Source organism: Heterodontus francisci, chromosome 5 (genome assembly GCF_036365525.1).
Source record: "Heterodontus francisci isolate sHetFra1 chromosome 5, sHetFra1.hap1, whole genome shotgun sequence".
NCBI classification, from domain to species: domain Eukaryota; kingdom Metazoa; phylum Chordata; class Chondrichthyes; order Heterodontiformes; family Heterodontidae; genus Heterodontus; species Heterodontus francisci.
Window position 1 is genome coordinate 111,253,803 of NC_090375.1, and position 26,762 is coordinate 111,280,564.

The 26,762-nt window shown below is 41.3% G+C and overlaps 1 protein-coding gene across 2 annotated transcripts in view; it reads left to right on the top strand.

Annotated features, from left to right (window-relative positions):
* The first annotated feature begins 357 nt into the window (after positions 1 to 357).
* ythdf3 (YTH N6-methyladenosine RNA binding protein F3) overlaps positions 358 to 26,762 on the top strand; it is a 51,816-nt gene continuing 25,411 nt past the window's right edge. Inside the window, exons 1-2 of one of the 2 annotated variants that reach the window (XM_068031907.1) lie at positions 358 to 640; positions 9,548 to 9,627. In XM_068031907.1, the coding sequence (XP_067888008.1) occupies positions 610 to 640; positions 9,548 to 9,627 (111 nt within the window). In that variant the 5' untranslated portion in view covers positions 358 to 609. Of the gene's footprint in view, positions 641 to 826; positions 908 to 9,547; positions 9,628 to 26,762 lie in introns of those variants that run through there. The other variant, XM_068031909.1, reaches the window with a different exon arrangement.

The window sequence follows — 26,762 nt, forward strand, 5'->3', positions numbered from 1 at the left end:
CCTTCTATCATTTAATCTCTTCTGTCTTCCATCCTATCTCAGACCATCCCTTTTGTTCTTTCCCTCTTTTCCCTGCCTCTGTACTTGCTTAAAATCTGTAACATCTCTTTTTCCAGTTCTTATGAAAGGTCTGAAGCGTTAACTTTTGTTTCTCTCTTTATAATTCTTGTTATAGCGTTACTTTTCCAGGCGATGGCACTGGTTGGGACTAAGTAGACCAGCGCTCTTTCTCTTTTTGGCGGGGGGAGGTCCTCCAGCTGATGGCGCCCTCTCGGCTGGAGGACTGTATTGCACCTGGCACCGCCTCTCTCATTTCTTCCCCTTTTCTTCAGTTGTCCTTCACGCAATGACGTCAGATGCCGGAAGGTCATAGGCTGTGAACGGAAGTGAGTGCTGGAGCTCTCCGCCATTGTGTATGAGAGATAATAATCGTACCTTTACAGACACGTACTCCGGCTGCCGACTCAACAACTATACAGGTCACGGGAAAGCTGCGGGCAGACAAACAGTGGCGCCATCCTCCGCCTCCTGGGATTTACCAGCATTGCCTCGGGCCGCTGGGAGCGCGGGTTAAACAGGAATCGGCCGAGCCCCTGCCGCCGCTCTTTAATGAAGAATGTCTGCTACCAGCGTGGATCAGGTAATCGACTGACTGCCAGCTGGGGAGTGAGTGCTGAGTCCGGCCGCCGCCTCGCAAGCCATAACTCTCCTCTCGCTCTGACACTTCCTGTCGTTTGCAATGTTGCAACAAGGTGTATTTTAAAAAAAATAACTTGTTAATATTTAATTCCGGATTTCCATAAGGTACTGACGGGTGTTTTCTTTTTTGTGTTTTTGTTTTCTTTTGTATTTTTCTTTCTATTAAACACGATACTACATCAGAGACCGAAAGGCCAGGGAAGTAAAGGTGAGTTGGTCCGTTACTCATTCTGTTGATTTCACACAGATTGAGTGCTTTGACTTTTTTTTGTATTTTTTTGTTTGTTTTGCTAGAGCGCGCTTTAACTTCATTTTCCTAACATCACCTTTTATTTATGAACTCATCAAATCAAACGTTGAAAACTTTTTTTACACTTCTATCAAACTTCAGAACACTTTTAGTATTCATATGGCAGGACATGATTTCGAACTTTAGGAGCAATTTGCCTTCCGAGGCAAATGAGCTTCCATGTTTTATTTGCCTGAATCAAGTTTTAGTTTACTTTGATTTTCTACATATGAATCTGGTAACAAAACCATTCAGGCTGAATTTCGTAATGCTTTACCACTTTAATTTCACTTGTTTGCACTTTAATTGTTCACTTCTAATTTTTGTTTCCTGCATTTCTTTGTTTCAAAGTCTGAAAGTGAAGTAAAATAAATATAACAGCATTGATTTCTCTTTCAATATTTTTGACATAATGTGGGAATAAGTGTAGCCTGAGGTTTTGATTGTTTCTGAAAGCAGCATAGTGTTTCCTTGATTTTTAAACATGTGAAGTTTACTCAATTTAGCAAATTTCATTTGAACTGCTTCATACAGTTACTTATATTACATCTTTGAGGCACCCAAACAAGTTAAAAAGTATAGCTAATCCTTTTGTGTTTGTGCAAACACAATAATGGAATTTTAGGTTCTCAGTTTATGAAATATATGATTTGAAATACTGACGACCTGGAGGCGAGAGTTTTTTTTTCTTTTGCAAGTCTTAATGCTGACCTGGCTTTAATTCTCCATTGCACCATATTGGGCTGTGTAAAATTTGTAGTAGTAGCTATTTATTCACTTGATCATCGACTGCGTTCCCACCTCATTGGCCATGAGTTGCTGTGGGAGGGCATCTAATGGCATTTGCTGTTAGTTAGACTTGCTCTTGCGTGTTAAGGTTTTTAAATTTATTGTGCGGCCAGTTTCTGAAAGTGTGAGCTGATGGCACAGCAAGGGGAATGGTAGTATATGGGATCTGAGTGAACAGGACAAGCAACTGTATCACTGTAACCAATCAGATTGTAGTATTGTGAAATTGACTGCAGTGACTGAGTCATAGTTATACAACACAGAAACAGGCCCTTTGGCCCATTGTGTCTGTCCTGGCCATCAAGCATCTGCCTATTCTAATCCCATTTTCCTGCACTGAGTATAAATTAGAGTGGGTGAATTCAATGCCAAATCCGCTACAGAAAAAGGGAGAAAAGAAGATTGGATTGAGAGAGCGATAGAGGCAGAAAGGAAAAATTTTAGAAATTACCTTTTGCAGTCTCCAGTACCAACGAAAACCTGAAGAAATGAGATTCTACGCTTGTAATAGTGAATGCCTGTAGTTTGTATCTAATGTGCAAATACAGCAATTTCATGGTCATTTAATACATTTTAATGGTGAGGCAGACGGCAAGATGTATTTTTGCGAAGGTAATGGCGGACTTTCACAAGTCGGACAACAACATTAAGTTTAACCGCACATCTGCGTCTTGCTTGGAGTTGCTGTGCCATTTGTGTATAAACAATGGCAACCGCAATTAGCCTCACTGTTACTTTGACAGAGCAACTGAAAATGAGTCCACAATGGAATTACTTTTCGGATTGTAAAATGCTTGCATTTTCTCTAGGAAAATCCAGCGCTCTGACCATGTGCTCACATTGTGCAGTAAAGTAAATCCAGCGCTCTGACCGTGTGCCCACATTATGCAGGAAAACGAACTAAGTGTTTAAGAATGTATCAAGCTCTGACCTCACTTTCTGTTTGTGCATATTTGCTGAACCCAGCTAATTGTAGTGTGTATTGTTTACTGCTGATGGGATCTCATGTGCTTGAGTTATTGTCATTTGGATGTAAAGTTGACACTCTGATTTAAAGCTGTAGAGGCCTGAAAGCCTTCATCCCTGTTTTAAAGGCTCTTAAATTTGCTGCCATATGCACTGCCATGTGGAAGTAACATGTTTGATTGCTGGCATGGAGGAGACCTGACATCTTTACATTTTTTGACTTGCCATATGACCATTTTATCTGGCAGTTATATGTAGCAGAAGCAAAATCTGCAGCTCAAACAATCTTATCTAGCTGGTGGAAAATGTGTATTGGCGAAAGGAAAACAATATTTAATTTACTTTATGTAGTGTCTTCTGAGAAACCATTTTGAGCCCTGCATTATTTACAATATGCATGCACATTGGATTTCCTAGTCATTAACTGCAGATTTCATATTAAACTTGTAATTACATTAATTTTTGATCTTCTCAAACCTTGAGTATATGGAATGCATTGATGGTTGATGTCTACACAAAAACTGATCAAAAACAGAATAAATCCCTTGTCCAACAAAATGGAAATCAACTATCGACCCATAAGTATAACATGAAAATAGTATGTCTTGTGCATTGTTGTCCAGTGTGAAATTGGTGACTAGACACAAGTATGTTTTAGGCACATGCACTAATTTTAGTAGAAAACACAACTCGAACATTGCAAGTAAATGTACTTCACGTGCATATATTTACTTAACATACTTCTGCCATTCAGTAACCAAGCAAGTACCATGATCAAACAAAACAGTCGCACACTTTATTTTTGTCTTATCATTTTACCAGCATGTACAAAAAAAATTCAAATACACCTATATGCCATGCAAATATAAATATTGAGATTGCTTGCCCAGCAACGGAACCTGTTACTCTTGTTTACTAATAGAAACGTAGAAAATAGGAGCAGGAGTAGGCCATTCGGCCCTTCGAGCCTGCTCCGCCATTCATTATGATCATGGCTGATCATCCAACTTAGTAACCTGTTCCGGTTTTCGCCCCATACCCTTTGATCCCATTAGACCCAAGAGCTATATCTAACTCCTTCTTGAAAACATACACTGTTTTGGCCTCAACTGCTTTCTGTGGTAGTGAATTCCACAGGATCACCACTCTCTGGGTGAAGAAATTGCTCCTCAACACGATCCTGAAAGGTTTACCCCATATCCTTAGACTATGACCCCTGGTTCTGGACTCCCCCTCCATCGGGAACATTCTTCCTGCATCTATCCTGTCTAGTCCCCTTAGAATTTTATAGGTTTCTATGAGATCCCCCCTCACTCTTCTGAACTCCAGCGAATATAATCCTAACTGACCCAATCTCTCCTCATGTGTCAGTCCCACTATCCCAGGAATCAGTCTGGTAAACCTTCTGCACTCCCTCTATAGCAAGAACATCCTTCCTCAGGTAAGGAGACCAAAACTGCACACAATGTCCCAGGTGTGGCCTCACCAATGCCCTGTATAATTGCAGCAAGACATCCCTGCTCCTGTACTCTAATCCTCTCACTATGAAGGCCAACATACCATTTGCCTTTTTTGCCGCCTGTTGGATCTGCATGCTTACCTTCAGCGACTGGTGTACGAGAGCACCCAGGTCTCGTTGCATATTCCCCTCTTTCACAGATAATCTGCCTTTCAGTTTTTGCTACCAAAGTAGATAACCACACATTTATCCACATTATACTGCATCTGCCATGCATTAGCCCACTCACTCAGTTTGTCCAAATCACCCTGAAGCCTCTCTGCATTCTCCTCACAACTCACCCTCCCACCCAGTTTTGTGTCATCTGCAAATTTGGAGATATTACATTTAGTTCCCACATCTAAATCATTATTGGGGTCTTGGCACCAATCCCTGCGGTACCCCACTAGTCACTGCCTGCCATTCGGAAAAAGACCCATTTATCCCTACTTTTTGTTTCCTGTCCGCCAACCAATTTTCTATCCATCGCAATACACTACCCCCAGTCCCATCCGCTTTAATTTTATATGCTAATCTCTTATGTGGGACTTTGTCGAAAGCCTTCTGAAAGTCCAAATAAACCACATCCACTGGCTTCCCCTCATCAACTCTACTAGTTACATCCTCGAAGAATTCTAGTAGATTTGTCAAGCATGATTTCCCTTTTGTAAATCCATGCTGAGTCTGCCCAATTCTACCACTGTTCTCCAAGTGCTCTGCTATAAATTCTTTGATAATGGACTCTAGAACTTTCCCCACTACTGACGTCAGGCTGACTGGTCTATAATTCCCTGCTTTCTCTCTCCCTCCCTTTTTAAATAGTGGGGTTACATTAGCTACCCTCCAATCTGTAGGAACTGTTCCAGAGTCTATAGAATCTTGGAAGATGACCACCAATGCATCCACTATTTCTAGGGCCACATCCTTAAGTACTCTGGGATGCATACCATCAGGCCCTGGGGATTTATCGGCCTTCAGTCCCATCAATTTCCCCAACACTATTTCTCTACTAATGCTGATTTCTTTTCAGTTCCTCTCTCTCACTAAGCCCTGTGTTCCCCAACGTTTCTAGTATGATATTTGTGTCCTCCTTTGTGAAGACTGAACCAAAGTATGCATACAGTTGTTCAGCCATTTCTTTGTTCCCCATCATAAATTCCCCTGTTTCTGACTAAGGGACCTACATTTGTCTTCAATCTTTTTCTTTTTACATACCTATAGAAACTTTTACAGTCAGTTTTTATGTTCCCCACAAGCTTGCTCTCGTACTCTATTTTCCCCTTCTTAATCAATCCCTTGGTCCTCCTTTGCTGAATTTTAAACTGCTCTCAATCTACAGGTCCGTTTTTCCTGGCAAATTTATATGCCTCTTTCTTGGATCTAAATCTAGCTCTAATTTCCCTTGTAAGCCATGATTTGGCTATTTTTCCGTTTTACTTTTACGCCAGACAGGGATAAACAATTGTTGCAGTTCATCCATGCGCTCTTTAAATGTTTGTCATTGCCTCTCCACCGTCATCCCTTTAAGTAACGTTTCTCAATCCGTGATGGCCAACTCGCGCCTCATACCTTCGTAGTTTCCTTTACTAAGATTCAGGATCCTAGATTCAGAATCAACTACGTGACTCTCCATCTTGATGAAGAATTCTATCACATTATAGTCGCTCGTCCTCAAGGGGTCTCGCACCACTACATTATCAATTATTCCTCTCTCATTACACAGTACCCAGTCTAGGATGGCCTGTTCTCTAGTTGGTTCCTCAACGTATTGGTCTAGAAAACCATCCTATATATACTCCAGAAATTCCTCCTTTACGGTATTGTGACTAATTTGATTTGTCCAATCTATCTGCAGATTATGCAGATGGCATGCACCTCTAATTTACTGTTTAATGCCATTCCCAACATCACTACAGTTTTGGGGTCTATATACAACCCCCACTAACCTTTTTTGCCCTTGGTGTTTCTCAGCTGTACCCTGTATAGAAATACAATTAGCCACATCGGGATTCCCAATTAGTCAGGTGGCCAATGATATTGTATTGGAAAGCACTGTTGTAATTCGCATTTCCTGGCTGTAGCACTTCAAGTCTCGCCTTCAAAGATTTCAGTGCCACTTCAAAGAGAAATATGTAGAAATATAGGAACTCAACTGGAACCCAAATGGTTGCAGCTTCTTAACTGACATCTGTATTAACTTTATTTATCAATAGCACTTAATTGATCTCTGAACCAATCTAGTGTTTATTTAGCATCAATTCCATTTTGTAGCCTTGGAGACAGCATTTACACTTTGCTAGAACAATAATACAGTATGCTTCTATCTTTATAAAGTAGCAAATCTTTTTACCATAAGCCAGGTTGTTAGAATTGTAAAAACTTTACACATGCATACTCTTCCTGTCTGTCATATTTAAGAGTCACACTCTCCAATGCAAATTTCTGTATTACATGAGGCAAGAAAAGAGCAAACAGCACCCACCAGAGCCATGATGTCTCCAGCTCTAAATTGACCAGTGTATGAACTCGCCCAGTGATTACTTAATTAGTCTTTGTAAGCACACCAATACTTGAATAATGACTTGTGCATTATATGGTAAAATATTCCTGTCCTCCTAGCAAATCATTTAGCTTTGTTAGCTTTGCTCTTTAATTTATAATTTAAAAAAAAATGCTATCTGGCAGTGTATGGATCCATCACACTGTTACAGATGAAAATCTTTTTTTTAAAAAGAAAGGCTAATTAATGCTGGGCACTTCTGACCTGTAGTTGAAATTGATCAGTTTTGCAACTTGCAGAATTATCTGACCACCTTCTTCTTTGGCCTCCTTGTCTCGGGAGACAATGGGTAAGCGCCTGGAGGTGGTCAGTGGTTTGTGAAGCAGCGCCTGGAGTGGCTATAAAGGCCAATTCTAGAGTGACAGACTCTTCCACAGGTGCTGCAGATAAAATTGGTTGTCAGGGCTGTTACACAGTTGGCTCTCTCCTTGCGCCTCTGTCTTTTTTCCTGCCAACTGCTAAGTCTCTTCGACTCGCCACGCTTTAGATCTGCCTTTATGGTTGCCCGCCAGCTCTGGTGATCGCTGGCAACTGACTCCCACGACTTGTGATCAACGTCACAGGACTTCGTGTCGTGTTTGCAGACGTCTTTAAAGCGGAGACATGGACGGCCGGTGGGTCTGATACCAGTGACGAGCTCGCTGTACAGTGTGTCCTTGGGGATCCTGCCATCTTCCATGCGGCTCACATGGCCAAGCCATCTCAGGCGCCGCTGGCTTAGTAGGGTGTATATGCTGGGGATGTTGCCCACCTCGAGGACTTCTGTGTTGGAGATATGGTCCTGCCACCTGATGCCAAGGATTCTCCGGAGGCAGCGAAGATGGAATGAATTGAGACGTCGCTCTTGGCTGACGTACGTTGTCCAGGCCTCGCTGCCGTAGAGCAAAGTACTGAGGACACAGGCTTGATAGACTTGAACTTTTGTGTTCTGTGTCAGTGCGCCATTTTCCCACACTCTCTTGGCCAGTCTGGACATAGCAGAGGGTGCCTTTCCCATGCGCTTGTTGAATTCTGCATCGAGAGACAGGTTACTGGTGATAGTTGAGCCTAGGTAGGTGAACTCTTGAACCACTTCCAGAGTGTGGTCGCCAATATTTATGGAATTATCTGACCAAACAACAATAAAACTCTATTTAAGAACATAAGAAATAGGAGCTGGCATATACTATTTGGCCCTTTGAGTCAATAAAATCTTCTACCTCAGCTCTACCTTCTCGCAATATCCCTTTGTACCCAAAACTCTGTCGACCTCTGTCTTGAAAATACACAACAACTGAGCATCCACAGCTCTTTGGGTTAGAGAATTCTAAAGATTCGCAACTCTTTCAGTGAAGAGCTTTTTCCTTGTCTCTGTCCCAAATGGCTGACCCCTTATTCTGAGACTGTAACCCTGTGTTCTAGATTCCCCAACCAGGAAAACGTTTTCTTAGTATCTTAGTTTTAGATGTTTCAATTAGATCTCTCTAGATCAGTTGAGATTTAGATCTAGCTCTAGTTCAGTTACACTCTCTAGAGCAAGTATGTCCTTCCTTGGGTAAGGAGATCAAAACTGTACACAGTATCCCAGGTATGGCCTCACCAATGCTCTGTATAATTGTAATAAGACTGCTTTTACTCTTGTACTCCAATCCCTTCGTAACAAAAGCGAACCTACCATTTGCCTTCCTAATTGATTGCTGTACCTGCATATTATCTCTGTGATTCATGTACAAGGACACACAGGTTCCTCCTAAATGCAAACATTTCCCCAGTCTCTCAGCATTCAAAAAATAATCTGCTTTTTTATTTTTCCTGCCAATGTGGATAACTTCAACTTCACCACATTGTATTCTATCTGCCATGTTCTTGTCCACTTTAAGCGACCTGAATTTGTGTTTACTTAACAATTAGACTGTTACCCAAAAAGCGACACATCACCATAGCAGAGTAATGTATTGATTTCTGCATAGTATAAAATTCCTGTTCTTTGTAAAGCCAAATATCTAACTTAACACTAGCAATGCTTTAGGAGATCCGGTAATATATTCAAAATTGCATGTGCATATGCTGCACTTTGTACTGCGCAAACAATCTTAAAATGCTTACTTTTTCAGAGTTGCACATTCCAATCTAAACAGTTCGCTGAACAAATAATTAAAATCTGACCTCAAGCTCTGTTTACTTGTACAGTTAAACTTATTTTGGCCATAAAGTCGTGCTGTATTAACAAAATAATATATTGTGCATTACATGGTACAGTACTTATGCCATTGTAAAACTGCATCATCCAGTTTAATTTTTTTTTGGAATAATTTCTTGATTGCCAGTTTTGGAGGGATGATAGTTTAGATGTTGGACTATTAATCATTCAAGATTCTTTCATCTACTTTGATATGATAGGTAACTATTGATAAGATTATTGTCATGTGTTATCCTCTATCTTTTGCATCCATATTATAGTTCTGCTTCAATATCTGAAATTTTTTGGGTATCGTACAGCAATGAAACTTTCTTTTTAAGGAAAAGCAATGATCCGCAAGTTATAAACTACATGTTCTCGTTAAGCGTACTATATATGCTCATGCAGTATGTTCTGAAACTGCGAGTTTATAAATCCATTAGCATTTCATGAGCTACCTTTTCACCGTTGACTCTGGTGGTTATATCCTGTTACACAGTCCAATATAAAACTTTAAAAAAAAAAATGTTGGGTTTTCAAAGATGACTGTATTAAGAGCATTTTCTAATGGAATGTTTTTAATTACAGTTCAGAACGGTTCGATGCATCAAAAAGACACAGTGAACGATGATGATTTTGAACCTTATTTAACCAGCCAGACGAATCAGGTAAAAATCTTCATTTGAGCATTGATGGTCATTGCATACATTCCTTTTTCTTAAACCTGAAATGTACACTTTGGAAGGATTTTATTTTCATGATTTTGCATTATTAATGGGTCTCAACTGCCGAAGACTGATGTAAGATTACTGTACCCTAAGTACAGAGCAGTAAAGTTTATTTTTGCAAGTATTGGTTCCCTTGTTTTAGGTAGAGAATAACAAAAAAAATTTATATTCTTGTTTATGTAAGGACAAGGCATAAAGTCCAGCAATTCTGCAAGGTCTTGCCTTATTTTCTGATCAGTTTATATTGTGCAGCATGCTTCCAGCAGAATTTGCTATGTTTATAAAGCAAAGTATCTTTAACACAAAACAAGTTGTACGAAAGTTGCAATAGTGACTTTTGATCCTGGAGAAGGACCATTAAAGGCAAACAATGTGGTAATAGTTAGGCTAGGTACACAGCTTGTCTGAAATCAGTGTGGTTAGTGGCTAGTTGGAGCTGCAGCTGGTAGCAGCATTATACACAGCTACATAAGCTCTGCTGTTGATATGGTCTCTGCACCACCTCTCTTACTTTTCAGTGCTGCTGCTGAAATTGGAGCTGTTGGAGACAGCACTGCTGTAAGATTGGCACTGTATTTTTTAAACACTTCTTGTAACTGGCAATTAAATCACTTGAATGTTAAGGCATTTGACAAGTTAATACTTGTGGATTTGAGAATAGATCAAAAGAAAGCAAATCCAAAGCACAGATGACAATTTTCAGCTATAAATTCTTGTTGGTTCCCTAAAGATAGAAGGTCTTCGGTGAGATGCTGGAGAGCAGGCAGTGCCTGGAGAATTATAGATCCAGCAGGAGGAGAACTGGGGCAAGGACTGACCTGAAAGTAAATGGATTCTGTGTCTCAAAAATCTAAGCTGAGAGCAACTAGGTTTATTTTCAAATATTCATTACACCTTCCACTAAAATTTTTAAAGGAACAATTTGCATTTGTATAACACTTTTCAAATCATGATGACCCAAAACATTTCATATGTAATTCAGTGGATTATGAATTGCAGTTCCCTTTATATAAGTTAACAAGACAGCTAATTTGCACTCAGCAAGGTCCTGTAAACAGCAGAGAAATGAATGGCCAGTTAATTTGTTTCTGGTGGTGGTTGAGAGTTGGATATTGACCAAGACATCAGAAGAATTGCCCTGCTCCTCTTCTCGCCGTGACCTGGGATATTTGCATCCACCCAAGCTGGCAAATGGGGTACTGGTTTATATTCCTATCCAAGTGATGACACCTCTAACGATGCAGAATTTCCTAAGTATGGCACTGAAGTTCAGTCAGATTATGTGCTCAAGTTCTGCAGTCAGGCTTAGAACCATTCCAGGCCTCAAGCACATAAATCTAAAAAGGTCAGTGCAGTAGTAGAAGGGGAGGTACTCAATCCATCGACAGACCTGATGCATACAAAAGAACTTGGGTACAGGGATAAATCAGTGCAGTCCTCACTGCTTGGACCATGCTTTCTAATGATACTTGCCATTGTAGCACTGATTCCTTTTCTGATTAATGTTGAATCATTAAAAAGATTCAGGGTATAAATTGTTCTGATTGTGTATTGCAGACCCCACTGCTCAAATGGCTGAAGGCAGTGGGGTTGTCTGCAAAGAATTAAAACAGGTGCTGCTTAGTCAGAAGGTTGCTAATTTAAGCCCCATAATGGACATCACATAATCCAAGGTGGCATTTAAATACAGTATTGTGTTGATACATTAAACTAAGTCATTGTCTCTTACTCAGTCGGTTGTAAAATATTCTATAGCACTGTTAGTTATAACACTACCAGTTCTGGCATCCTGGATAATGTTTTTTTCTCCAACAAAAAAACTCTGGTCATCTCATTTGCTGTGTGGGACTTTCTGCCTAAATTGTCTACAACATTTGCCGACAAGTAACAAGATTTTTTCTTGAAGTAGAATCAGTTGTAAAGTGCTTTGGGAGACTGCTGTAAGGTGTATTATAAATGGAGGTTTGTTGTCCTTCACTTGATTTTCTGTGTGCGTGTGCTCATGTTCATGCATGCTCATTCAAATCTGTGCCCATCCTTCCAAGAACTCTGTTTGAATCCCTTCAGTTAGGATTCCATCCTGCCACAGTGAAACAGTTCTGGTCGAAGTCACATGACGTTCTATGTGACTGACTAAGGGCCATCCCTCCTTGACCTTCTCAACCTGTCTGCAGCCTTTGACACAGTTGACCATACTATCCTCCTCCAACATTTCTCCGTTCAGCTGGGTGGGACTGCACTTAGCTGGTTCCATTCTTATCTATCCAGTTTTAGCCAGAGAATCACCTGCAATGGCTTCTCTTGCTGCTTCTGCACTATTACCTCTGGTGTTCCCCCAGGAATCTATCCTTGGCCTTCTGCCCCCTTCTCCTTCCCCCCCACCCCCCCCCATCTCTCATCTGCATATGGTCCCTCAGCGACATCATCCGAAGACAGCGTCACTTTGCACGTAGATGCTGATGACACCCAGCTCTACCTCATCACCACCTCTCACGACCCTCTACCGTCTCTAAATTGTCAGACTGCTTGTCAAGACAATCGGAACTAGTTGAGCAGAAATTTCCCTCAACTAAATATTGGGAAGCTTGAAGCAGTTGATTTGTTCCTAGCCGCAGACTCCGTTCCTCACCCAGCCTCACAGTTGCCTGAACCAGACTGATCACATTTAACCCCGAGATGAGCTTCTGACCATGTATCCGTGTCATCGCTAAGACTGCCTAGTTCCTCCTTTGCAACCTTGCCCGACTCCACCCTTGCCGCATCTGCTGCTGAAACCCTCTTCCATGCCTTTTTTACCTCTAGACTTGACCCTTCCAATGCGCTCCTGGCCAGCTTCCCATGTTTTACTCTGTAAATTTGGTCATAAAAAGCCCTGTTGCCTGTGTCTTCACTCGCATCAGGTCCTGTTCACCCATCACTCCTGTGTTTACTATTCTGCATTGGCTCCTGGTTAAGCGACAACTCAATTTTAAAATTCTCATCCTTATTTTCAAATCCCTCCACGACCTCATCCTTCCCTGTCTCCATAGTCGCCTCCAGCCACAAAACCCTCCGAGATACCTGCACTCCTACACTTCTGGCTTCTTGAGCATTCCTGATTTTAATCACTCTGCCGTTGTCTGTGTCTTCAGCTGCCAAGGCCTTAAGCTCTGGAATTCCCTCCATAAACTTCTCAGCCTCTTTTTTTCTTCCTTTTTAAGACACTCCTTAAAACCTTGCCCAAATATCTCCTTATGTGGCTAAGATCAAACAAAATTTGACAAACACTCCTGTGAAGCAACTTGGGATGTTTCATGATAAAGGCACAGTATAAATATAACTATGGTAATTGCTGACTTATGTACCTCCTCCCAATCATAAGAGATGGAAGAAGTCATCAATAATGCTGTCAAGCAAAACCAGTAACACGGTCACAGATGCTCAGTTTGGGTTCTGCTAGAATCATGATGCTCCAGATCTCGTCAATCTTAATTTCAGAAAAAGCACGAGCTGGATGCCAGAGCAGAGATGAGAGCAGCTGCCCTCAACATCAAGGTAGCATTTGACTGAGTATAGCACTAGGGAACAGTGCTAATGCTGAGTCAGTGGGAAGACCCACCAGTGGCTGAAGCCAGACCAGACATACAGGAAGCTGGAACAAAAACAAGAAATGCTGGATTCACTCAGCAAGTCTGGCAGCATCTGTGGAAAGAGAAGCAGAGTTAACGTTTCGGGTCAGTGACCCGAAACGTTAACTCTGCTTCTCTTTCCACAGATGCTGCCAGACCTGCTGAGTGAATCCAGCATTTCTTGTTTTTGTTTCAGATTTCCAGCATCCGCAGTATTTTGCTTTTATACAGGAAGCTGGCCTTGGTTCTTGGAGCACAATCACCGCAGCCCTGGTCTTTGATGCAGGGGTTCATTAGGCAGCGTCCTTGGCTCAGTAGGAGCTGGACAAAGCCAGGCTTGAGCTGACGAGTGGCAGGTAACATTCACATTACATAAGTGCCAGGTTGTGACCCATTTCCACCAAAAGAAGGCCCAAGCTCCTTATCCTGACATTCAGTGGCACCACAGTTGCTGAGTCCTGCATCAGCAACATTCTGGGGAACACCATTGGCCAGAAGCTTAACAGGAGCAACTGTGTCAATACAATAGCAAGGCAGAAGCTAAATATATCTGCCAGTTTGTTTGCCTCCTGACTGCTCAATGCCAATCTGCCATTTACAGCACTGACATCAGGAGTATGATGGAATGTTCACCTGCTTATACAGATGTAGCTACAGCACTCCAATTCAACACCATCAGGAAAAAAAAATCCCACTCATTTGCCTCTGCCACTATAATCAATATCTGTCATCTGCATTTTAGGCACATTGTGGCTGCAGTATGTACCATCAACAAGATGCACTACGGCAACTTGCTAGTGTCATTTCAACTTTTTTTTATTCATTCATGGGATGTTGGTGTCGCTGGCCAGGCCAACATTTATTGCCCATCCCTAATTGCCCTTGAGGTGGTGGTGACAACTGAGTGGCTTGCTAGGCCATTTCAGAGGGCATGTAAGAGTCAACCACATTGCTGTGGATCTGGAGTCATTTCGATTGACAATAGCTCCAGGCCCTGCGAATGGCACCATTTGAGAAGGGTAAGAGCAGCATTGTAAGAACATTATCACCTCCAAATGTCATCCTTACTTCAAACTATATTGCTATTCCTTCATCACTAGGTCAAAATTCAGCATGCTTCCCACCCGAGAACAAATATATAAGAAAATAAATCAAATTTTGCTGTGCATTGATTTTGAAGGATAATTCTGTATTGATTTTATTCTGTATTTTCATTTTAACATTTCAATATTAGTTGAAATAGGATTTTGAGATTAACAGCCTTGATCTAGTGAGTAGCTTTGGTGTACAGATTCGATTAAGTCCCCAATCTACTGAGTTAGCTGATTTTAGCTGGGATTGGTATGGGATTTGACTGCGGTTCCCCACTTTTGATTGCTATCTAATAATCCTTGCTGGAATTGTATATGTAGGTGCTGGGTAAAGGCTAGATTGGCTTGGCTGAAATATAAGTAGCGTTCCCAAACTTCCAGGATTGGCTGAGTTTCCAGGAATTAATTGAGAATTATCTCCTGGATACTGCAGCGAGTAACCTGGGAGAAAAGTCATAGGGAAGTAGAGTTCGAACTTTGGGATTTGGACTTTCTTTTCCAGACTGCTTTTTCCCTGATTGTGATGTCTCTGCATATTCCGTGAAGTCGTACTCTGTCCTTTATTTGAAATGAAGGAGTGGGTCACCGTTGGCCTTTCCAAAACGAAGGTGTCTGGCTCGCGCTTACAGAATCGCTTGCGCTGCCCAATCAAAGGGATTTCGTGACTCTGACCATGGTGGCAGGTGGGTACTCTAGCTTTGTAGATTGCTGGACATACCAGGAGCAGAAGCAGACTAGGGGAAAGAAAAGGTAAGGGAAGTAAATTGCATTTTCTGGTCTGCACTAAAAGGAGAAAAATAGCACATCGGAGCAATACATGGCAAGTCAGTCAATGGAGATAATTCATTTCAAAAGTGTTCAAAGTAAAATCAATGCATCAAATGACTTTTTTATGCCACCATAAATAACACTCGCAGTCCAATTCATGAGGAATTTCAGACCGTTTAGCCTAATAGATATTTAGGATTAGCGAGTTGGAGTATTACTTTTAATTAAAGCCAGAACCACTTGTAAAATGTTATTATGGAAATAATTATTTTTGATAATTGCCTGTCTATTCACTGTTTTAACTTTAATGATTTTAATATTGACTTTCAGTATAAATGATAGACATTAAATATACATGCTTAAGATATCACTTTAAAAAAAAAAACAAGTGGTTCAAGAATCTTGTCTGAAAGTGTCACAGATGTACCATTGGAAATGAAATGGCTATTTCAACCTGTTCAGGACTCTTTGTCCTGAGGCCCCCTGCCCCCCCCCCCCGACCCCTCCTGTCGGCTTGAGGACACGAACTTTTGCATATGAGTTCTGCGAGTGTAAAGACATACAACTACAGAGTACCCAATATTCACTGACTAATGTGATAACACCAAACCTCCAGGTATACATCCAGCCACAGTTGTTAACGCTAAATATGTGATTGATTAGATACTCCTATGAATAATGGCCACTCGAGTGAAGTACTCTTGGGTGATAAAACCATTTTCTATGAAAGTCAATGTCTTGAAGAGAAAATTTCCAAGAAAAACATGATTTTTCTTTTGCCTGTTTTGCTGTCTACAGGAAGTATTGACTGTTCTCTGCAATGCGATTCCACAGATGCTGTCTGCTCCCCACTGATGGGGCTATTCCTGCATGAGCCCTAACAGTGGGAATCAGCAGGGTAGTTGACTGCGGGTTGAGGGAAATCAAGGGCAAGCCTGATCCTGACCTCCCAATGTCTGCATATCTACTTTCAACCAAGATAGAGTGGGGACTGGTGAGGAATAAGAGGTTTGACACTCGGGGTGGGGTGGGGGAGGAAAAGTCTTTATTGTCTTTTGTATATTCATAAAGAGTTAAGTGATTAATCCAGCTGTACAAGGTTTTGAGAAAAGTCAAGCTTTTTCAAAGTTAGAATAATTGGAATTTAAATATTCATAGTAAATATAATTACAGTGGTACAACTGTCATTAGCATCCATTACCAGTGAAATTTGAGTGAATTAAAGGTGGCATTTCAAAGGCGGTCAGGTTTTAAAGTCAATAGAATATTGTCAAAGCTAGATCACTAGAAGAATGAACAGTTTTTTAAAAGAGACTATGTGGATTGTGTGCCCCTTTGAGAAGAAAAATTACATTTTCCCAATATGACATACTGGAAATGATGAGATAGATTTGCAGGGTGTGATGAGAAAATCTTGTAAATTAAGATCACCAATCCTTAGAATGAATGAAATGTCAAAAATATTAAATTTGTTGAAGTCCAGGGCCTCCTTTTCTAAGAAATTTGAAGAATTTATTTCAAATTTATTTGTCAAATGAATTCTGGCCTTTTTATGTTCCAGGCTCATATGTAAATATTGGTATAAAACCAGAAAATGCTGGAAACACTCAGGTTCAGCAGCATCTGTGGAGAGAAGGTTTGGGTAATGTTTCAGGTCCCCTCTCCACTGATGCTGCCTGACCTGTTTGGTGTTTCCAGCATTTGTTTTTAATTTCAGATTTCCAGCATCTGAACTTTCACCTCTCACTCTGCTGTCTTATTCCATCTGCTTTTGAAACCCTAATCTATGCTTTTGTCACCTTCGGACTTTGACTATTCCACTGCTCTCCTGTGCTCCTATCCTCCACCCTCCATAAACCGAAGATCATCAAAAATACTGCTATAATTATTCCAGCCCACACCAAGGACTGCTCATCCATCGTTCCTATGCTCGTTGATCTACATTGGTACGTAGTCTACCGCCATCTCAAATTTAAAATTCCCGCCCTAATTTTCAAATGCTTTCATCAGCTTCACCCTTCCTATTTATGTAATCTCTTGCAGCCCTACAACCTTCTGAGAACACTCTGCATCTGACACATCGCCCACTCTTTTTACCACATTATTGGCGCTGTGCTTATAGCTATCTAGGCCCTGTGCTCTGAAATTTCCTTCCTAAATCCATCTATCTTTCTCTCCTTTTTAAGACAATTGTTAAAACTACCTATTTGACCAAACTTTTGGCCTCCCCTCCAAATATCTCCCCTTTTGGCTCAATCTGAATTTCTATTTGATTTATACTTCTGTGAAGTGCCTTTGGATGTGTTCCTACGTTAAAGGCACTAAATAAATGCAAGTTGCTGTTAGAAATTTGGTAGTCTGGTATAAAAGTTGCAAGTATAATCAATTGCATGCTTTTAGCTCAGCATTGTTAAATGTATGCATTTGCATATAGCTTACTATGGCAGACAGAAACATTCAAAATCCTTCAGATTCTTGTTGGAAATTAACACTCTTTTTTGCCTAAGTAAAGTTGGCACTTAGCTGATTTTTTTTCCCCCACCTCTTGGCCATATATCCATTCCAAATTGATGAACCCCATATTTTGTTTTGTACTGTGTAGCACAGCAGTTCAGATTTTTTTCATATCTCCTAAATTGCCCCCAATTGAAAATACCCCTCATACTGCATACATCAGACAGGCAAGTACAGATGAGTAATTGTTGATATTTTTGTTGCCATGGATGATAGACCAGCTATGTATATGATGTGAACCACATCTGCTTCCCTGAATAATTTAATTACTAATACCATTATTATCTTTTTAAGTTGAATTCTGCCATTGCACATCAAAAAATCCTCAACTTGTCGGGAAACTTAAAATAGAAACTTTCTGCTTACATATATCTCATACTGTTGATAGAAGTTGGGTAGATTGTTTAAATCATTCCTTGTCCTTGCCAAATATTTCCTTTCCATATTGAAACACATTATTTTAGCTACCTTCACTAAGATCCACTGTCTCCACGTTAACTGGCAGTGATGCAGCATTTACTGATCCAACTTTGTTCTGTATGGTTAACCAGACTCCGCTTTGACTTTGATCTGCAGATATTAGTAAGGAAACTGTTGCACATAGTAAAACAGTTGATTTCTGTTTTTGAAAAGCAAGAGTAGTTATGCAATGCCTACAGACAGATGTAAACATATTTACCTTACACTGTGGCTGGTTTTTAGAGAAGGTACACTTTTTCACATGTGCTGTTTAATTTCTATAGTGATGTAATCTTAGATCATCCTTTTCAGAGAATTAGTGTATGTATGAGTTTTATCTCCTATAGCAACATTATAAAATGTGGACGGTTTCTGCAGTGGTTTCTGCAAATACTAAGGAAATTCCACCACTGGTTGGGTATACTAAATTTCCAGCTGATTCAAAGCAAGGCACCTTGCATTCATCTTGGGCATTGTTACCAGAGCAGTCTAGCAGTAATAAAGATTTAGATTTAGAGATACAGTACTGAAACAGGCCCTTCGGCCCACCGAGTCTGTGCCGACCATTAACCACCCATTTATACTAATCCCCTATTCCTACCACATCCTCACCTGTCCCTATACATCCTCACCTGTCTTTATATTCCCCTACCACCTACCTATACTAGGGGCAATTTATAATGGCCAATTTACCTATCAACCTGCAAGTCTTTTTGGCTGTGGGAGGAAACCGGAGCACCCGGAGGAAACCCACGCAGACACAGGGAGAACTTGCAAACTCCACACAGGCAGTACCCAGAATTGAACCCGGGTCGCTGGAGCTGTGAGGCTGCGGTGCTAACCACTGCGCCACCGTGCCGCCCTTGAAGTCTTTCTATATTAGAAAGTATAATTCTATAAAATGGGTAAATATTTGAATAATACTTGGATTGATGTAGCACCTTTAACAGATGTCTCCAAATGTTTCACAATTGAGGGTTAGACACAGCAATTAGGGGAGACAAGAATGAGTACGTTTTGAAGACTTTCAAAGCTGAAGATTCAACAAGGTGGAGGGGTTATAGGGAGAGAGTTTCAATTTATCATGACAAGATGACTAAAACCTCTGCCATTAATGGTAGAGGTATTAAAGGATGTTTTTTATGATCCATTTGTTCCTCAATCAGTAAGTTTCTTTAACCATTGACAGCAAGTTTTTGTAGTTTTATTAAGCATACAGTCCATGCAATAGAACTGGACATACACTCAAATCATATTACTTAACAATGTCGCGGGTTAACAATATTAACTGTTTTCTCTCTTCAGGTGTTGTTCCTCTCTCCTTTTTAAGTGTGACGTCATCACCCTTCTCAAAACAGCCCTCGACCCCACCGTATTTGCAAACTACTTCCCTGTCCTCTTCAAAGTCATTGAACATGTCGCCTCCCAAATCCATGCCCATCTTCCCAGGACTCCATGTTTGAATCCCTCCAATCAGGTTTCTGACCATGCCACTGTACCGAAACGGCTCTTATCAAACTCACAAATGACATTTTATGCAACTGTGACAAAGGTTAACTATCCCTCCTCATCCTGTCTGCAGCCATTGACGTGGTTGAACACCATCCTCCTCCGTCCCTCCACTGTCATCCAGCTGGGTGGGACTGCTCTCACTGGTTCCATTCTTATCTATCCAATCTTACCCAGAGTATTACTTGCAATGGCTTCTCTTCCCTCTGGTGTCCCCTAAGGATCTATCCTTGGCCTACTCCTATTTCTTATCTACATGCTGCCCCTCGCTGACATCATCCAAAAACAGTGTTCGCTTTCAAGTACACTGATACCCAGCTCCATCTTGCCACGGCCTCTCTTGACTCCTCCATTGTTGTTAAATTATCAGACACGTATCAGACGTCCAGTACAGGATGAGCAGAAATTTCCTCAAAATAAATATTGGGAAGACTGAAGCCATTTTTTTCGGTCCACGCTGCATACTCTGCTTTCTAGCTGCCGACTCCATTCCCCACCCTGAAATTATCTGAGACTAAACCAGACGGTTCACAACCTTGTCATATTTGACCCCAAGATGAGCTTCCCACCATTACTAAGACTGCCTATTTCCACCACTGTAACGTCACGCCTGCCTCACCTCATCTGCTGCTGAAACCATCATTCATGCCTTTGTTACCTCTAGACTAAACCAATGCACTGTTAACTGGTCTTCCATATTCTACCCTCCTGTAAACTTGAGGTCATCCAGAATTCTGCTGCCCATGTTCTAATGCACACCAAGTTCCATTCACCTATCACCCCTGTGCTCGCTGACCTAGATTAATTTTAAAATTCTTGTCTTGTTTTCATACCTTTCCATGGTCTCGCCCCTCCTTATTTATTTTTATTTAGAGATACAGCACTGAAACAGGCCCTTCGGCCCACTGAGTCTGTGCCGACCAACAACCACCCATTTATTCTAACCCTACACTACCCGCACATTTGCTACCACATCCCCACCGTTCTCCTACCATCTACATACACTAGGGGCAATTTAAAATGGCCAATTTACCTATCAACCTGCAAGTCTTTTGGAGGTGGGAGGAAACCGGAGCACCAGGCGGAAACCCACACAGACACAGGGAGAACTTGCAAACTCCGCACAGGCAGTACCCAGAATCGAACCCGGATCGCTGGAGCTGTGAGGCTGCGGTGCTAACCACTGCGCCACTGTGCCGCCCATTATCTCTGTAATCTCCAGCCACAGAACCCTGCGAGATATCTGCACTCATCTAATTCTGGCCTCTTGAGCATCCCCGATTTTTAATCGCTCCACTATTGGTAGCCATTCTTGCAGGGGGTGCTGTTCCCGATGCCTTTCCGCCTCCACTGCAGATTTACGAGGGGCAGCAGTGGCAAAACAGCCCGTCTGCCCTAGGCCAGTCAGGGCTCTTAAGTGGCCTATTAACTGCCACTTAAGGGCCTCCTCCCAATGCCGCTGGTATTATACCAGCGGACGATTGAGGTCCCCTCAGGAGACTGCCAAGTAAAACCTGGCGTTCTCCTTGCGGGTTTAGGGGCGCTCCTGATCGGGCACCCTGTGCCCCACTGAGGGCTGAGCCCCCCCCCCCCCCTTGCCTCGCTTGGGACAATGGACCGGACCCCAGCGAGGCCCCACAAACTTAACCTTTTATCCGGGGGGCCGGCGTCCCTCTTGCTGCTGTGACTGAGCACAGCCGGTTCACTGATTAGCCAGTAGTTATTGGAAGTGGGATTTCCTGCCTCACAGAAGCGGAAATCCTGCTAAAGGTTAATTAAGGGCCTGGGGGATGTAAAATCCCGGCATGGCTCCTAGGCACAGCAGAGGCGGGTTCGCCCCCAACTTTTTGGCCGGTGGGCGGGGACTCCTGCCCAATGTAAAATTCTGGCCAATATCTCCTTATGTGGCTCAGTGTCAGCCCTATGAATCCAAGCCTTGTTCCAGTCTGCCACTTTGATAAGCTGCAAATTGCTTATTGAAATAGCCACATATGGCAAGCTATGCAATGTAATTTTACAATACTTCTACTGATTGACATAGACTCAGAGTTATACAGCACAGAAACAGGCCTTTCGGCCCATCCTGTCTGTGCCGACGATCAAGCACCTATCTATTCTAATCCCATTTTCCAGCACTTGGCCCGTAGCCTTGTATGCTATGGCATTTCAAGTGCTCGTCTAAATGCTTCTTAAATGTTGTAAGGGTTCCTGCCTCTACCACCCCTTCAGGCTTCAATCATGTGTGTCCCTTCTGTTTTTCCCAAAATTGATCCTCATCCATTCACTGTTTGCCACCTCCATCCAACTACTGGAAGCACTAATGAGTCTCCTGTGTCTTCAGCACTCCTGTTTGCCCCATCTGATGTTTCCTCCTTTTTTAAATACCAGTTGCTCTCCCAAGGTCCCAAAGCCAGCAAGGGTGACAAGCCAACATCTCATCCTTTCTCTCCATTAATCTTCGGGGTTATTTTTGGTTATGCTTCATTCAGTTTATTAAAATTTTAAAATTTGCATCCCCTCTCTCAGTTGCCTTCCCCATGTGATATTGTTAGTTAAGTTTCCAGGATGCAGCAGAATCAGTCAGCCCCACTGAAAGAATACTTTTACTTCTAACAATTTCTGTTCAGTTGATTTTTTAAAATATTAAATTCAAGTTATTTTTTTTGAGACAGGATCTCTGTGTATGACTGTACTAGTTACACCTAGGGCACAGGGATTCTAATTGCTAAAAGAGAGACACAGACAATAGAGACAAAAGTGTCATTAATCATTCTAATTTCTTTTGAAAAAAAATTGAATTTTGAAAGCGCATAAAGCTTCTGAGGGAAATGTATAGAAGTGGTGATTGGGAAGGGAATAGGTTGAGGATAAGTTGGCCTATTGCCTCTCACTAACCTCACCTTGGAGAGAGACAAGTAGGAGTAAGTAGGGAGGATGACTGGAGCATTAAGGATGAGGTAATATTGAAGCAAGAGGGAGGGAAGGATTCAGAGTTTCAGCATGAATTTTTAGGAAGCAGAGGTAGGGGCAGTGATAGGAGTGAAAAAATAGTAGGAAGGAGAGGGGTCACTGGGGAGGCAATGGTGACATGGTTGAAGATGTAAACATTTTGCTTTCTACCTTGTGTTTTTCCCCGATCATGTTCAATAACAATTAGCATTATTGTGCTGCCTCTATCCTGACTTTATCAAGTTCCATTCAGCCATTATCCCTGTGCTCACTGACCAACATTTGCTCCTGATCAACAATGCCTCGATTTTTAAAATTCTAAACCTTATAAATTCTGGCCTCTTGTGCATTCCTGGTTTTTAATTGCTTTACCATTGACAGCCGTGCCATCAGCTGTCTTGGCCTTAAGCTCTGGAGTTCCCTCCCTAAACTTTTCTACCTTTTCGTTCCTCCTTTAAGACGCTTATTAAAACCTACCTCTTTGGCCAAGCTTTTGATCACCTGTCCTAATATCTTGTGTGGTTTGGTGTTCCGTTTTGTATGATAACGCTCTGGTGCCGGACCTTGGAATGTTTTAATACTCAAGACCCTATATAAATAAAAGTTGTTTCTACATTACATATTTATACCAAAAATTAAAATACAACTCATTAAGGAGAATCTAATTGGTCCTATGCCATATCAATATCGTCATTTAATCTGATTTCTTTATGAACGAGGCCAGTCTAACTCCCTTATTTCGTTCTCTTACAAAGTTGAAACTACTGATTGGTATGGAATCAAAGACGGTCTTACAATCAGCACCAGCTTGATCTCACCCATTCGACAGAAACGTTTTCCTTTTGTGTCTGCATCTGTGTGATTGAGTATTGCTCCCTGAAACTAGCCAGTATGCAATGACATATCTTCAATTAACTTCTTTCATTAAGCAGGTGATTATTTCATATTAAAACCTGCTGAGATTATGGGATCAGTCTGAGTTCAAAAGTCACTATTTCAGAATTGAATTGTACTTCCTTACTTAAAGATTAAAAACTAAGATTGGTACAATATCAAAGAAAAATCAATAGCAGTATTACACATTTCATGTCACTCTGATTAACTTTATTCATAAAGGCTTGCTGTCATTCTGTAGACCATTCACATGTTTGTTGACCCTTTTTATCACCTTTCGTGCATACAAATATCTTCACTGGAGGAGTGACCCTTTTTTCCAAAAAAGACTACCTTTTTTTGATCAATGCCTCTAAACTTCTAAAGCAAGCTTCATTAAATGGATATATAGTGTCTCTTTATTCCAGCCATTTCAACATCCATTCAAAACAAAAAAGCTGCTGTTCACTCTTAAAAAGAATAGTTACAGCACAGAAAGAGGCTATTCGGCCTGTCATGTCCATGCCGGCTCTGCAAGAGCAACTCTGCTAGACTCACTCTCTGGTCTTTTTCCCCATCGCCCTGTAAACTTTTTGTCTTCAGGTGCATACCTAATTCCCTTTTGAAAGCCATGTTTGAATCTACCTCCACTGTGCTCGGAGCATTCTAGATCTTAACCACACACAGCATAAGAAAAAGTTTTTCTTCATGTCACTGTTTAGAATTGTACCCTGTATTTTATATTACCTCTCCTCATTCTTCTTGCCAAAATGTATCACTTCACACTTCTCTGCATTGAGTTTCATCTGCAATGTTTATGCACATTCCACGAGCCTGTCCATATCCTCTTGAAGTTTATCACTATTCTCTGTACAATTCATAATACTTCCAAGTTTTTGGTCATCTGCAGATTTTGAAATTGTGTTCTGCGAGCCCAAGTCTAAGAAAAGCCGTGGTCCTAGTATCAACCCACTATATACCTTCTTCCAGTCCAAAAAATGATAGTCAGCCACTGTTCTGTTTCCTGTTACTCGGCCAACTTCGTATCCATGCTGCCACTGTCCCTTTTATTCCATGGGTTTCAACTTTGCTGGTGAGCCTATTATGTGGCACTTTATCAGATGCCTTTTGGAAGTCCACGTACACCACATCAACTACATTACCTTCATCCACTCTATTACCTTATCACGTTAGTTAAACACAACTTGCATTTAACAATCCATACTGACTTTCCTTAATTAATCCACATTTGTCCAAGTGACTGTTAATTTTGGTCCTGTATTATTGCTTCTGAAGGCTTTCCCACCACCAGGTTAAACTGACTGGCCTGCAGTTTCTGGGTTTATCCTTATACCCTTTTTTTGGAACAGCGTGTAACATTTGCAATTCTCCACTCCTCTGGCACCACCCGCTGTATCTAAGGAGGATTGGAAGATTCTGGCCAGTACCTCCACAATTTCCACCCTTCCTTTCCTGCACATTTTCTGATGTATCCCATCGGTACTGGTGACTTATCAACTTTATGTACAGCCAGCCTTTCCAGTACCTCCACTTTATCAATTGTTAAACCATCCAGTGTCTCAACTACCTCCTCTTTCACCATGACTTTGACAGAATCTTCTTCCTTGATAAAGTCAGTACAAAGTACTCATTTGTACCCCTGCCTTCATGCATATATCCCCTTTTTGGTCCTAATTGCGTGCCTTTCCTCTCTTTCTCCCCCCCCCCCCCCCCCCCCCCCCTTACTACCTTTTTACCATTTATATGTTTATAGAAGACTTTTGAATTCCCTTTTGTGTTAGCTGTCAGTCTCTTCTCATACTCATGCCCCTGATCTTTGTATGTTTCCTGTGTGTCATGCTAAGAGTGCTGCACTGAAATGTAAATTGTGTGACCTGGTCTTCGGTGAGGTCAGTTTCTTGCACCACCAGCATGCACACAACCTGAGGAGCAGTGATGGTAATATTGGGGCAGCATTATTTGAGATTAGGTCGATATTTCAATTGGTTACTGATCCAGTTATTAAAAACTAACATTGAACAAATGAGCACATTAGTACAGTAATTAGTGTGGCTCAATTTTGGGATTAATACTGTTATAGCAAAGACCAATTTCATACATATCTGTTCATTCAGCTTTGTATTTGGATTTTGCAACTGTTTTCCATTAGAACTCATTCAGTCTTCATTTGAGCAATATGTTATCTGTTGAGACTAATTTTCAAGAAAAAAAAGTGTAGTCAACAGCATGCTTGGAAACCAGATTCACTGTTGTGCAAAGAAAATATGTTGGCAACAGAGATGTTTGTAAATTACAGGAAATTCCTTTGCACAAAAGCTACTTGAAGGGTTTGTTAAATGCTGGAAGTGTTTCAGTCTTGTACAATGTTTATGTAGCTATCAAAGGGTGTATTTGATTTCTTACTGAAGCAGGATATGTATGTTGAACTTGGTGTGAATAGAATTGTGATCTGGAACTTACCTCGTGCTTAGTGAATGGATGTAGGTGCCATTGTAGAATTGAGTCATACAGACTAGGAAAGCCCTAAATTCAATCCCTAGTTTTAGTGATCTCTGGTGACAAAGGCTTTGTTGTCAGCCTTGTATTTGTGGTGGCGCTCATCATTGAGCCTGAAGGTTCTGGATTCAAGTCCCACTGAAGAATTTGAGTACATTATCCAGACTGACAGTCTAAGGGCGTAGTGAACTTTTGAAGATTCGTCTTTCAAATGAGGTGTTAAATCGAGGCCTCATCTGTGCTGTCAAGTGGATGGAAAAGATCCCGTGGTCCTATGCAAAGAAGAGCACAGAGGTTCTTTCGGTTTTAAGCTACATTTGTAACTAGCAACTTCAATCAGTCGTTTCTAATTAAATTCACAGTACATGACCGAAAGGAAGGGTAGTAGCTGCTTCCAAATTCAGCACAGCATTTATGGGAAGGAGAAAGTTAGTTGGGGTCTCTATGCATTAGAAAGTGAAATAGGCTGTTTTAACAGCCTGTTATGTCATAATTTTACTTGCATGTTTTAAATACAGCAAGGGTGTTTAAGTTGGTAGTACTGATTCTGAATTTTTTTTTATATATATATTTATATTGCTGGAGAATCTGTTTGGACTGAGGCCTTACAAAGAGTGAAAATTAAAGACTTGAGTTTCAAATGCTAACATGATTTTAGTTGCTGAAAGTTTTATAAGCTATCACTTCAGACTGGGATAGCACCGAGACTGAGCCAGAACAGGGTGTTGAGGAATGGAGTTGAGGGCATCAAGTTGAAGACAGAGTCTTGGTTGAGTTCTTCGAAATG